The sequence below is a fragment of the Entelurus aequoreus genome, linkage group LG08 (genome assembly GCF_033978785.1).
Source record: "Entelurus aequoreus isolate RoL-2023_Sb linkage group LG08, RoL_Eaeq_v1.1, whole genome shotgun sequence".
Taxonomy (NCBI): Eukaryota; Metazoa; Chordata; class Actinopteri; order Syngnathiformes; family Syngnathidae; genus Entelurus; species Entelurus aequoreus.
The window spans coordinates 56,721,097-56,735,711 of NC_084738.1; the positions used below are offsets into that span (position 1 = coordinate 56,721,097).

The window sequence follows — 14,615 nt, forward strand, 5'->3', positions numbered from 1 at the left end:
CTAACTAAAGAACTTGGAGCTCTTTTGTTGTTGTGTAACCCTCTCTCTCTCTTTCTCTGGTCTTTAGGCTCGCTGAAGAAACTGACTGCTCTGAAGGTGGATGAAAACCAACTGATGTACCTGCCTGACTCCATTGGAGGGTGAGCCTGGAGTCTTTCTCGCACGGTCGACTGAAATCTAAGGAGCATGTCCAAGTCCTTGTGTCACTGCTTCATTTTCTTCTTGACTGTTTCCCATCTAACAATTCTCTCAACTTGGAATGTGTCTCCCGGTGTAGGCCAGTGCTTCTCAATTATTTTCCAGTATGCCCCCCATGAAGAAGAAATAATATTACGCCCCCACTCTCCACCGTCACTATAAATAGTATAATTTGTCTGTTAAATTGTTATAACTATATCTCTGCATAACATTTGAAGCTTATTAACATTCAAGGAAACAACACACTCGCCTTTCCTCGTCTTCCACTGTGGTTACAGTGAAGCTAAGTACACTTCATCATATTCTGGTATGGCAAAAAAAGCATGTTCCCCGAGGTTACACTTGCCACCCCTTGCATTGCACCGTGACCCCCTCCCCGGGGGCCCTCCCCACTATTTGAGAAGGACTGGTGTAGGCTGACATAGATTCTCAGGTGGTTTGTTGATCTGCTTTGTGTCGCAGACTCATGCTGTTGTCAGATGTTGTTTGTTTTATAAAAAGCCCTATGAAGTTGAATGTTAGCATGGCAATGATTACATATTTGATCTCATTAGATTAGCCGCCATTTTCGTTGTGACCAAAGTACATGTTTCATCACCAGGCTGACTGGTCTGGATGAACTGGATTGCAGCTTCAACGAGATCGAAGCCTTGCCGTCCTCCATTGGCCAGTGTGTCAGCATCCGCACCTTCGCTGCGGATCACAACTTCCTTAGCCAGCTTCCCCCGGAAGTGAGTGCATGTCTCGCTCTCGTGCTGACTTAATGTATGTTCCTTATTTAATCTGTGGTGCTTTTTTTCTAACGACAGATGGGCAACTGGAAGGGTGCAACAGTGCTTTTCCTCCATTCCAACAAGCTGGAGTCGCTGCCGGAGGAGATGGGCGACATGCAAAAGCTAAAGGTCATCAATCTGAGCAACAACAAGTGAGGACTGACATCTGTTGAGCTTTAACAAAGTACACGTGTGCTAACATGAGACGACTATGCATAACTGACCTTGCAGCAGCTCTTGTAACCAGAACTTCTTATTATGAGCATAAACAACAGCGGTGTCAACAATACCTTCATTAAACTTGAAATCACTCATCTGAAAACTATCCCTTCCAACATTGGGTGTTTAATTTAAAATGTTATGGTGCTATGAAATGATCCATTCCAGGGTCAGACTGTCCCCATCATATCAATTTAATCAGGTTTCACTGTAATTTTAAAAACCTGCATAGCTTACACTAAACTTTTTTAATAATGGAATGTTAGTGTGTTCCTTCTGAGTATAGGGATTCATTCATGGGGTTGTGAGGATTTTAAAGCTACAGATTTGTATGAATTGATTCGCTAACATGTGTTTTGTTCAACTGCAGGTTGAGGAACATCCCCTACAGTTTCACTAAACTGAGCCAAATGACAGCAATGTGGCTGTCTGAAAATCAGGTAAGGCCCAACTTACTGCCTTTGCGGCCTCATCTATACACTGAAGCTAGAAATGAGTACCTTATTAAGACACAAAACCATTTTTCTCTTATTTCTTCCAGTCCAAACCCTTGATCCCACTGCAGAAAGAAGAGGATCCAGAGACTAAGCAAACGGTGCTGACAAACTACATGTTCCCCCAGCAGACCAGGACAGAGGACTGTGAGTACTGATATGTTTAATGTTATTAGCATTAGCAGCCTTTTGCAGCCTTTTCCAAATAGGTCACACATCTTCAGTGTGACGGGTGAACCTGCAAAGTATGCCTACATGCATATTTAGTTGGTGAGTGGGCTACCTGAGACCGAGTTGGCTTCCTCTGCCAAGCCTTTCTTAACGAGGTGTCCTGTTACGTCAGGTGAACTGCACAAACCTGTCTTCTCTTGGGAGTGATTGACACGCTACACGCTGCTGAAATGGTCATGAGGCCGCAAAATCATCTGTGTAATGATGTCAGCAAATTAATTTCCTATTGTACATGTTTGTCAATTCACATTTAATTACAGTTATGGAAGCATGCATCTTTAGGGATGTTTTACTGAGTCATTGTTTTCTTTGTGCCATCTAGTGGTAAAACTCTGACTTGCACTCATTCAGTACAGCAGATTAAACAACTTTTATGTTTGAATCATGAAAATATCACAGTATTATCTTTGTTAAGGTTACAATTGATACAGATCTTGTATTAACTCTTATTAGGTTGTAAACAGTTTTTGTCCCGAGGCATTTAAAAAAATAATACAATTGTAGGCTTGGGATGATAGTCAATAAGTTAATTAATTAAAGGATAAATGAATATTGCCTTGATAACTTCTCCGGAAACAAGAAAATGCCAATTCTGTGTGTTTCTTTTTTCTTCTCTGGCTTTCAGAGTTATACAAGATGTCTCGCTCTGTGCATCGCTATCAGCACCTGATCACGTTTATTTGACAGCTAAATTAAATGAACAGAGTGAAGCCTCTTGTCAGTCATCCACAATCAGCATGCAGGACCGCTAGCTTACACACACAGAATACACGGACATTGCCTCGCTAGTCGCGAGTCACCTAGTGAGAAGCATTGCTAAGTAACAAAAGTTAGGAGGGAAAAAGATTAGAAAGCCAAATGTCCCTGTGTGGGAAATATTTCATCTTCAAACTGATCGATCAACTTGACCCTATCAGCACAGACAAACGAACGGGCAAGTATGCAGCGATGGCATTGGCAACAAAAAAGACAACAAAACAGTCTACCCAATTATTCCGTTTGGGGGGTAAAAAAAAGGGCACATCAAGATGCTCAATATGTACTGAAGTGCAATTTTTGCTAACAGAGATTGAGAGTCCATTTTAGTTTTGTTTGTTTAACTATTTAGGATAATTAAGTTATTGACCTACCAATTACAATGGTAAAAAATACTACAGTAATAAAACATATTTATTGAGTTTGAATGGGTTACTGGCATTATTATTATTATAATTACAGTTGAACTATTCTATTCTACATTATCATTGTCAAATTCTTACAATGTTGTCCATAGAGACAGTTGTATTGTATTGTCTTATACTGCATTAAAAAAGCATTAAATTATATTTGCTGATAGCTGCAGAAACGCTAATATAGGTGTAGCAATGTTGTTGAGATAATTTAGTGTGGTCACAAGCGACGCTCCCTGTAAGCGACTAGATCTCTCTTTATTTAAGATCCATGTCCACCAAGACTCATGTGCATGTGTTTCAGACATTCCCAACTCTGACTCGGACAGCTTTAATCCAACCTTGTGGGAGGAGCAGCGCAAACACAGAGCTCAGGTGGCGTTTGAGTGTGACGAGGACAAGGACGAGAGGGAAACGCCTCCGAGAGTATGTGATCTTTTGAAAGTTCCCTCTGGCCTTTTAAGTGGATATTTCTAATGAAGGTGTTGACTTTCTGACTGACTTTTACCGGCGATCTTCCAGGAGGGCAACCTTAAGCGCTACCCCACTCCGTATCCAGATGAGCTGAAGAACATGGTGAAGACGGCCCAGTCGGTGGCACACAGGCTCAAGGAGGACGAGTCGGGCGATGAGTCTGTAAAAGACTCCAAACCCATGGAGAGGAACCATATTGGTGTGCAGGATGTGGGAGTAAAGGTCCGCTTTTCTACGACGTCTCCTCTGCTTGAGTTTTTCCACTGACATTCATGTTTGTGTGCAGGTGATAGAAGCCCCCTGTCCTAATGGCCGGCTGTCAGACACGGAGTCCAAAGCTTGCAACGTCACATTCACGATCCCCAACCATCCAGAACCAGCATCAAAGGACACGTCTGAGTCTTTCAGCTCCCAGCTTGTCCCACTCAGGTCATCGGAGGGCTCCCTGATGAACCACGAGGACACGCTGGAGGTACGTACCAGCTTCATGTCAAATCCTCCCGGGAACTTCATACTTCTTCTCTTCCCAGGACTCTGAAGAGTTGTCTGACGAAGAGGAAGAGATGAAAATTGCCGAGTTGAGGCCGCCTCTCATTGAGGTCTCCATCAACCAGCCTAAAGTGGTGATGATAAGTAAGGACAAGAAAGGTACGTTCTGTGGGGCTGTGGCTATATCCTGTAAGAAAAGAGACAACCGTGTTTGCTGTACATAAATAAACATATTCTTGCCATCCAGACGACAGCAAGGATGTGGACTCGCTGCTTGATGACACGGTGGCCAACAGCAACCAAAACAACAGCAATTGCTCGTCCCCGTCACGCATGTCGGACTCTGTGTCGCTGACCACTGACAGCAGTCAGGACAACTCCCTGTGCACCCCGGAGAGGGAGGCAAAGATGCCCTTCCTTTCAAAAAGCAGGTCAGTGTCACGATTTAGCTCTTTTTAAAACAACACGCTTCCCATTTGGCCAACATCATCCTCCATCTTTGTTGCAGGCAAGAAGACGAGAACATGAACCCTTCCAAAGACACCACCACGCTCCTTCATAACGGCAACGGCTCTGAAACGTCTCTCCAAGCGTTGCTGAGGGGCCAGCAGACCACCACCGAGCCAGCGGGCGACTATGACCTGTCCATGGAGGCCAGGCTGGCCTTCATCGAAAAGGGACTGAACAACGGTGTGGGAGACGGCTACACCGAGTGGGACCAGATCAACATGAACGTGTCCAACCCGCCGACAGACAACATGGTTCAGCTGGAACCTCACAATGGTCCACTCGGACGGGAGGAAGTTGACGCAAAGCGGGTTTATGACAACATGCAGCACTTTCAGAACGGGAACCAGCAGGTCGTGTCGGCGGCCGGCGTGACATCAAGTGGCGAGATGTCTCGCAGCACCGACGAACTGTCTCCAGAGAAGAGGGGCCAACCCCCTCAGGTGACCAAGTCTCAGAGTGTCAGCAACATAGAAACGGGCGCATTAAAGCCGTACTCTTTTGACAACGATGGCGACGCTGCAGCAGAGGCTAGGATGGTGGGCAGTGGCCCCGGTCCCAGTCAGGGCTCCACGGCTCAGGGCCAGAGCATAATGAGGAGCAAATCTGCCTCCTTGCTCAACGACCAGACTCTTCAGGTCTACCCGAGCTCTCACGCCTCCTCCTCAGACATGCTGTCGTCCTCAAATCTTGCCACCAGCTCCAGCAGGTACCCAGCCCCCTCCAGCATGGCCATGGGCGCGCCCCCTCCTCAATACAATGTACAGTACGCAAGCAGCGCCATGCCAAAAGAGGGGATGTGGGCCCAGAGGACGCCAATGCCTCCAGAACACCAAGGCTACCTCCCACCCGCTGCCCACTCACTCGCCAACACCAACTACTCCAACCGTAATCAGGCCCCCCCCTACCCGCTGCAGCCACAGCACAGGGCCCCCCCCATAGGATGCAAACTTCCTGGGGACATTTGGGCCAAGGATAGACTTACGTCTACCAGCAGCCTGTCCAGTGGGGGCCCGTTACAGCGGCAGAGTAGCACCACCTCCGTGGGCGAGGGCAGACGCATGCAGCTGCCTGAGGGCGACTACATGACCTACAGGGACATTCACACCCTCGCCAGGGGCCCGCTGGCCATGAGCCAGGCGGCGCAGAGGCCCATTTCGGCCCGCACTTACAGCATTGACATCTCCACTCCATCCCGGCCTTCCGCCGCCAGGCCGCAGCCCCACGAGCTTCCAGAGAGGACAATGTCGGTCAGCGACTTCCACTACCAGCAAGGCAGCCCCAGCAAGAGGCCCAATGTCAGGGTGAGGTCGGAGCACTCCCTCCTGGATGGGCCCGGGCTGGTGTCGGGGGGGCCGGGAAGGGTACCGGTGGACTGGAGGGACCAGGTGATGCGGCACATTGAGGCCAAGAAAATGGAAAAGGTAAAAAAAAAAGATTTATGAGCAAAAAATGTATTGGAACTACACTCTTTGATGTAAGATCTATTCTAGTCTATTGGAACAGAGGCTACAATTTAAGCACATCTGGGGTTCCTTTCCTAATGCATGAAGCGTTTGCTCTTTGTTGCATGTGTGTGTCACTCTTTTGGTGGATTGCATGGCCACCGCTGACGTGTGGGCCGGCGCCTGATGTCGTCTGTCGTGTTCAGAACGCGCTGTCTCGCTCCTATAATTCCAATAGCGCGCCGCTGGGCTCCTCCCACTACAACAGCTGTAGGGATGTGCGAGTCAGCCACGGCTCGCTGGTGTTTAGGCCCTATGGCGCCTTCAGCGTGAGTACCGCCACATGAACGTCAACTGCCAACGTTCATGCTAAGGCTTCCCGTTAGTCCGACTAGTGTCTCCTGCTGTATTAGACCCCTGCAAACATCTGCCACTGAGACCAGTGTGAGAATGTTTGTTTTGTTAGTATCCCAAGTGCTCCCTGTACTTTGTACATCCCATCATTTATACAAGTGGAATTTACAAATATTGAACAACTAGGTATGGGATTGTAGACCCCAATAAGCCCTAATATATGTTCACGTTAATATCAGCTACTGTCCTAATCCTCCAACCATCACCTTGACCGTCTTTTAACTTCCTGTGCTGCTTCATCGTCTTCATCCTCCACCTTGTCATCGCTTCAGCGTCACCTCACAACGTCTCGCTTTGTGCTTTGACGTCAGAGTGTGTACGGAAGGTAAGTGGAGGAGAATGTGCAAATATTTTAGCGACGCTCAGTCGGCGTGTAGTTGAAAGCCACGCTTTTTTTCCTCTCTTCCTCATCGAATTGTTTTTCTAACAACTTAGATCAGCCTCACACTGTTTGCTGTCCTTGTCATATCACGATGAAATATTTCTGTGTGAATAATCAACATTTGTCTCTTTTAGGACGACGTGTTTGGACCGCCAGGTCAGCAGAGCTACACCATGGACTCGCGCAGAAAAGTAGGTTGAGGTCCCTTTTCTACCACTAGAGGGTGCTCCACCAAACTAAAATATTTACTTAATTGGCACTGGCATTAATCAAGCATGTTCATTCCTGCACTGGTGCTGTGTACGGATAAACAGCGAGAAGCTTTGACGTCTGCTCTGGTGTCCCAGGTACCTCTGATGAACGGACAGATGAGCTCAACCGCTCGTCCTCACATGAGCCAGGCGCCCATGGCCCGCCATCCCTCGAGAGAGCAGCTCATTGATTACTTGATGCTCAAAGTCTCGCAGCAGGGACCCCCGCAGGCGCCACACGAGGCACTACAGCACGAGGTCAGTTTGGTCCAAACCTTTCTCTCGTTCCCTCTTTGACTGTGAAATTACAGCAAAAACCCCTGTTATTTTAGGATTGGAAATAACAAAGTTACTGCATTTCAGATCCATGTGAAGGTGGAGAAAAATCCTGAACTTGGTTTCAGTATATCGGGAGGAGTGGGAGGTCGTGGCAACCCTTTTCGTCCAGATGACAATGTAAAGTTTTATTTGTGTGCATGTCATTAAAAATGTAACTCCTAATCATTGCAACAATAACATGCCCAACTTTGATCATTTTAGGGTATTTTTGTGACGAGGGTCCAACCTGAGGGACCGGCTTCCAAGATTCTTCAGCCTGGTGATAGAATTATCCAAGTATGTCACTTTTTGTACCAACAAGTTAGCCTGGGGCGATAGTCAATTATAACCTCTAAAGGCCTTAGTGGCCACATGCGTGGACAGCACCTTTTAGCTTTTATTTCCAAAATTGTGTACACGACTGAATTGGGGTCTTATGGCCGCTTATGTGGACACTTATACTGCCATCTGGTGGTGTCAGAAGAGTATAACATACAATGGAGTTTGGGAAAAAAAAAGTGTAAAAATAAGAATTACCATGTCACTAAACATGAAGTACACGTTTGTTACTTATGGACTAATAAGTACATCATGTCAAAAGATGATTCTTAGTTGTTATCCTAATTAGAGTACAATAAGCCCAAATAGGAAAGAGAAATAAAAAAAGCATGTAAACAAACAGTTTGGGCCTTAAGAGGTTAATTAATATCACTTAATCCAACAAAATGAATATTGACTTGATAACTTTGATAAATTGTCATGTCTGTGTGTATTTTCTTTGACTCTTGCTTTTAAAACGTATAAGAGCCTTCACTTTGTCCATCGCTCTCAGCACCTGAGTTTATTCAATTGCAGATTTATATGAACACAGTGAATCCTCTTGTCGGTCATTCACTATGCATACCTTTGTCTAGGTGGGTGGAGGCGGAACCGCTTGCTTACATATTTAGAGCACCTTGCTAGTCGCTACTTGGAAGTCGCTACTTTGGTGAGAAGCACTGCAAGGTAGCAAAAAATTGATTTCTAAGCCAAATGTATTATTATTATTAATATTTTGGCTTTAAACCCAATGTAAAAGAAGAGCCCATCAACACGAACAAACGAGCCAGAATGCCAAATTTGTTGGAAAGCGATGGCAACAGAAAAAAGACAACAAACCACCCAACCAAGTTTTTCCAACTAGGGAAAAAACTGCACTTCAAGATATTCCGTAATTATTTATTTTAATTTTTGCTACTCAATGTATTAAATATGTTTTTACTTATTTAGGATAGCTAAAAGTTTATAAGCTTCCAATTAGTCAATTGCTGAATTAAATGAACCCGTTTGTCAGTTATCCACAATCTTTGTCTCGGTTGGTGGACTGCTAGCTTACAGCTAGTTGCGAGTGAGAAACACAGCAAAGTAACAAAAAGTAGGAAAAAATTGGATTTCAAAGCCAACTTTGTTGGAATTTGGCTTTAAACCAAATGAAAAAAATTAGTCCATCAACATGGATGACTGAGCCAGTATGCCAAATTTGTTGGAAAGCAATGGCAGTTGCTCCTCTCTGAGCTGGTAGAGGAGTTTGCGTGTCCCAATGATCCTAGGAGCTATGTTGTCCGGGGGCTTCCATGCCCCTTAGTAGGGTCTCCCAAGACAAACAAGTCCTAGGTGAGGGATCAGACAAAGAGCAGCTCGAAGACTTCTATGGAAATGCAAAAACCGAGACTCCGATTTCCAGCTGGATATAGTCGGACTCACTTCTACGCACAGCAGGGGCTCTGGAACCAGTTCTCTCGAGAGGGGCTGGACTCTCTTCTACACTGGCCTTGCACGCAGTGAGAGGCGACGGGCTGGGGTAGCAATTCTTGTTTCCCCCCGGCTCAAAGCCTGCACGTTGGAGTTCAACCCAGTGGACGAGAGGGTAGCTTCCCTCCGCCTTTGGGTGAGGGGACGGGTCCTGACTGTTGCTTGTGCTTATGCACCAACAGCAGTTCAGAATACCCACCCTTTTTGGATACACTCGAGGGAGTGCTGGAAAGTGCTCCCCCGGGTGATTCCCTTGTCCTACTGGGGGACTTCAACGCTCATGTTGGCAACGACAGTGAAACCTGGAGAGGCATGATTGGGAAGAATGGCCGCCCGGATCTCAACCTGAGTAGTGTTTTGTTATTGGACTTTTGTGCTCGTCACAGATTGTCCATAACAAACACCATGTTTAAACATAAGGGTGTCCATATGTGCACTTGGCACCAGGACACCCTAGGCCGCAGTTCCATGATCGACTTTGTAGTTGTCATCAGATTTGCGGCCTCATGTTTTGGTCACTCGTGTGAAGAGAGGGGCGGAGCTTTCTACCGATCACCACCTGGTGGTGAGTTGCCTGTGACGGTGGGGGACAATGCCGGACAGACCTGGCAGGCCCAAACGCATTGTGAGGGTCTGCTGAGACCGTCTAGCAGAGTCTCCTGTCAGAGAGCTTCATTTCCCACCTCCGGAAGAACTTTGAACATGTCACGAGGGAGATGCTGGACATTGAGTACGAGTGGACCATGTTCCGCACCTCTATTGTCGAGGCGGCTGATTGGAGCTGTGGCCGCAAAATAGTTGGTGCCTGTCGTGGCGGTAATCCTAGAACCCGTTGGTGGACACCGGCGGTGAGGGATGCCGTCAAGCTGAAGAAAGAGTCCTATCGAGTTATTTTGGCTCATAGGACTCCGGAGGCAGCGGACAGGTACCGACAGGCCAGACGGTGTGCGGCTTCAGCGGTCACGGAGACAAAAACTTGGACATGGGAGGAGTTCGGGGAACCCATGGAAAACAACTTCCGGACGACTTCGAAGCGATTCTGGACCACCATCCGCCGCCTCAGGAAGGGGAAGCAGTGCACTGTCAACACCGTGTATGGTGAGGATGGTGTTCTGCTGACCTCGACTGCGGATGTTGTGGATCGGTGGAGGGAATACTTCGAAGACATCCTCAATCCCACCAACACGTCTTCCTATGAGGAAGCAGCTCCTGGGGAATCTGTGGTGGGCTCTCCTATTTCTGGGGCTGAGGTTGCTGAGGTAGTTAAAAAGCTCCTCTGTGACAAGGCCCCGGGGGTAAATGAGGTCCGCCCGGAGTTCCTTAAAGCTCTGGATGCTGTGGGGCTGCCTTGGTTGACAAGACTCTGCAGCATCGCGTGGACATCGGGGGCGGTACCTCTGGACTGGCAGACCGGGGTGGTGGTTCCTCTCTTTAAGAAGGGGAACCGGAGGGTGTGTTCCAACTATCGTGGGATCACACTCCTCAGCCTTCCAGGTAAGGTCTATTCAGGTGTACTGGAGAGGAGGCTACGCTGGATAGTCAAACCTCGGATTCAGGAGGAACAGTGTGGTTTTCGTCCTGGTCGTGGAACTGTGGACCAGCTCTATACTCTCGGCAGGGTCCTTGAGGGTGCATGGGAGTTTGCCCAACCAGTCTACATGTGCTTTGTGGACTTGGAGAAGGCATTCGACCGTGTCCCTCGTGGAGTGCTCAGAGAGTATGGGGTTTCCGACTGATTGTGGCGGTCCGCTCCCTGTACGATCAGTGTCAGAGCTTGGTCCGCATTGCCGGCAGTAAGTCGAACACGTTTCCAGTGATGGTTGGACTCCGCCAAGGCTGCCTTTTGTCATCGATTCTGTTCATAACTTTTATGGACAGAATATCTAGGCGCAGTCAAGGCGTTGTGGGGATCTGGTTTGGTGGCTGCAGGATTAAGTCTCTGCTTTTTGCAGATGATGTGGTCCTGATGGCTTCATCTGCCCAGGATCTTCAGCTCTCACTGGATCGGTTCGCAGCCGAGTGTGAAGCGTCTGGGATGAGAATCAGCACCTCCAAGTCCGAGTCCATGGTTCTCGCTGGGAAAGGGTGGAGTGCCATCTCCTGGTTGGGGAGGAGACCCTGCCCCAAGTGGAGGAGTTCAAGTACCTCAGAGTCTTGTTCACAAGAGAGGGAAGAGTGGATCGTGAGATCGACAGGCGGATTGGTGTAGCGTCTTCAGTAATGCGGACGCTGTATCGATCCGTTGTGGTGAAGAAGGAGCTGAGCCGGAAGGCAAAGCTCTCAATTTACCGGTCGATCTACGTTCCCATCCTCACCTATGGTCATGAGCTTTGGGTTATGACCGAAAGGACAAGATCCCGGGTACAAGCGGCCGAAATGAGTTTCCTCCGCCGGGTGGCGGGGCTCTCCCTTATAGATAGGGTGAGAAGCTCTGCCATCCGGGGGGAGCTCAAAGTAAAGCCGCTGCTCCTCCACATCGAGAGGAGCCAGATGAGATGGTTTGGGCATCTGGTCAGGATGCCACCCGAACGCCTCCCTAGGGAGATGTGTAGGGCACGTCTGACCAGTAGGAGGCCACGGGGAAGACCCAGGACACGTTGGGAAGAGTATGTCTCCCAGCTGGCCTGGGAACGCCTCGGGATCCCCCGGGAAGAGCTGGACGAAGTGGCTGGGGAGAGGAAAGTCTGGGCTTCCCTGCTTAGGCTGCTGCCCCCGCGACCCAACCTCGGATAAGCAGAAGAAGATGGATGGATGAATGACAATGGCAATAGAAGAAAGAAAAAAAACACCCAACCGAGTTTTACTGACTAGGGAAAAAACTGCCTTTTAAGATGTTCGATATTTATTTATTGACATTTTTCATGTTTGTTTTCTTATTTAGGGTAGTTAAAAGTTATTGAGCTTCCAATTAGTCAATTGTGGAAGTAACGAACTCTCTTGCCACTCATCCACAATATTTGTCTCAGTTAGTGGTGTCGCGAGTGAGAAACACTGCAAGGTAATAAAAATTTGGAGAAAAAAAACTTTATTTCAAAGCCAAATTTCCTTTTGTAAGAATATTTTTGGCTTTAGACCAAATGAAAAAGATTAGTCCATCAACACGGACGAACGAGCAAGTATGCCTAATTTGTTGGGAAGTGATGGCAACACAAATACAACAAAACAAACATACTCATAGTCGATTTTTATTTGTATTTTTTGTTTACCGTTTTAGGATAATTAAGTCATTGACCTTTCAGTTACAATGGTACAAAAAACTAAAGTAAAGAGAAATAAAAGTTTGAAGTGGTCCTTACTTGCATTATTATTTTATATTTAAATTACCTTATTGGGGACGGCGTGGCGAAGTTGGTAGAGTGGCCGTGCCAGCAATCGGAGGGTTGCTGGTTACTGGGGTTCAATCCCCACCTTCTACCGTCCTAGTCACGTCCGTTGTGTCCTTGGGCAAGACACTTCACCCTTGCTCCTGATGGCTGTTGGTTAGCGCCTTGCATGGCAGCTCCCGCCATCAGTGTGTGAATGTGTGTGAATGGATGAATGTGGAAATAGTGTCAAAGCGCTTTGAGTACCTTGAAGGTAGAAAAGCGCTATACAAGTATAACCCATTTATTGTTTAATTTGGTTTCAAAATAATGCTGACAATATCATCGTGTATCGGCAATAATTTGTGGGACAGTATATCACCCTATAAAAATGTGTCATCGGCCCAGGCCTACCAATAAGGCACTTTTTTGTGTGTTTCAAACAACATCTCCTGTCTTCACAGGCGAATGGATACAGCTTTGTGAATATCGACCACGGGAACGCTGTGTCCCTCCTCAAGACCTTTGCCAACACTGTGGATCTGACAATCGTGAGAGACGTGCAAGCGTAGACGAGACTGGGAACAGGAGATATTATTTTTGTAGATCCGTGGGCACCTGTTGGGACTATTTGTGGTAGCTGAAACGGGAGAACGCCACTCGAATGTAAGCGGGTCGACACGGCCAACATCAGCCAACGGGGGCCGTCACTGTGGTTTCTATTTTTATACAAACTGAGCTCCCTTCGTGCAGAGGTTTCCATGTTCTACCACTTGTCACCATGACCACTAGGGGGGCTGGGCTCCCCCGGCCCCCCCTCCTCTTCACTCATCCACTTTGCCCTTTTTTTTCCAACTTTTGATGTGAAATGTCTGCAGTTTAAGGTGGCCTGTGTCCTGCGCTGGTGGAGCGCGGGTGCATGTGGATTAAGGCGATGTTTGAGAACCTGCAGGACACCCCGCGTCCTGTCCAGCCGGCCACGTTCCCGTCATACCTCGGAAGAATCGGTTTCTCGGACCAGGAGAGTTCAAAGTAGAAACAAGAAGAAAGTTGGAGAGCTGCTCGGCCTTAATGTGCTAGAGACGTTTTAATTTTTTACAGCGTGGCCGCTCTTCTACACGACCAAAGCAAGTGTGCACATTAGGGATGGAGAGGATTAGTAAGAACAGGTCACCATTTCATGGTTTTGTTTTGATTTAAGGCGGCCACCATGTGGATTCATACTTTACCTTTGGGACACCACCACACTTTGCCTTTCTTTTTATGTCCATTCATGTGAATTTGAGTTCTTTCTGTGTGGGAGCAGCAAGTGCCATATTGACCTGGGGATGACCTTTGAACCCAGCACCACCAAGCAATAGTCCGTTTGCAGCTTCCAGGCTTCGAAGCAATAAAAAAGAAATCACATTGGATTGTTTTTAAACCCTTTTAGAAACACCTGATGATTTTACATGATTTTTTTTTTATATCAAAAGGTTTTGTAATGAAATAGCACATGAAATATATATATGTATAGGATAGTGTGAAGAAAAGTCTCTGCGTGGTGTAAATGTTTGTCACCCTTTATAACGTGGATGTTCAAAGTCCAAATGATTTTATTCACCTGTCGGCTGCATGAAGTGCGTCCATCATTCCCTTCCAGCAGGACATTAATGAGCACATTCATGCAGACCAAGTTGGGCATAATTCTGTTAATTAACAGTCACTTTTCATACAAGATCAGCATGGATACTTTTTTCTGGCAAATGGTGATTTAATGTGCAGTCTTCAAAATGTTCTTTTGTTAACTTGTTGTTGATTCTGATTTCTATACATGTTAATTACAGTCTGTCTTTGTTGACAATCTTGGGAGATCATTTGTGGGTTTCTTCATCCATGACGTCTTATTTATTTTTGAAGGCTTGTTTTAGACCGTACTAATCAAAATGTAAATACGCAGAAACAGAAAATGAACGACGAGATTATCAAGTTTCAGATGTACAACCAGCAATAAGTTCCAATGCAGAGAGGCACCAGTTTTCATGAATCGCTTGTATGTTTCTATTGTACCTGAAATGGTCACAGTGACGTCGACATGCATTCATGCCACATTCCAGATTTTGTACATAGTGTTTCTGGCACAACCTGTGGAAAATAAACTAATGCTCTTTCACAATGA

General features: G+C 46.8%; 1 protein-coding gene across 2 annotated transcripts in view; it reads left to right on the plus strand.

Annotated features, from left to right (window-relative positions):
* Positions 1-14,612, plus strand: part of erbin (erbb2 interacting protein) — a 98,365-nt gene extending 83,753 nt beyond the window's left edge. Inside the window, exons 11-27 of one of the 2 annotated variants that reach the window (XM_062056847.1) lie at positions 68-140; positions 800-929; positions 1,008-1,123; positions 1,561-1,630; positions 1,732-1,831; positions 3,389-3,510; positions 3,607-3,780; positions 3,845-4,030; positions 4,089-4,206; positions 4,295-4,478; positions 4,556-5,978; positions 6,206-6,328; positions 6,930-6,986; positions 7,143-7,304; positions 7,410-7,502; positions 7,587-7,661; positions 12,922-14,612. In XM_062056847.1, coding sequence (XP_061912831.1) covers positions 68-140; positions 800-929; positions 1,008-1,123; positions 1,561-1,630; positions 1,732-1,831; positions 3,389-3,510; positions 3,607-3,780; positions 3,845-4,030; positions 4,089-4,206; positions 4,295-4,478; positions 4,556-5,978; positions 6,206-6,328; positions 6,930-6,986; positions 7,143-7,304; positions 7,410-7,502; positions 7,587-7,661; positions 12,922-13,029 — 3,314 coding nt within the window. In that variant the 3' untranslated portion in view covers positions 13,030-14,612. The remainder of the gene's footprint in view (positions 1-67; positions 141-799; positions 930-1,007; positions 1,124-1,560; positions 1,631-1,731; positions 1,832-3,388; positions 3,511-3,606; positions 3,781-3,844; positions 4,031-4,088; positions 4,207-4,294; positions 4,479-4,555; positions 5,979-6,205; positions 6,329-6,929; positions 6,987-7,142; positions 7,305-7,409; positions 7,503-7,586; positions 7,662-12,921) is intronic. The other variant, XM_062056845.1, reaches the window with a different exon arrangement.
* Positions 14,613-14,615: the final 3 nt, after the last annotated feature.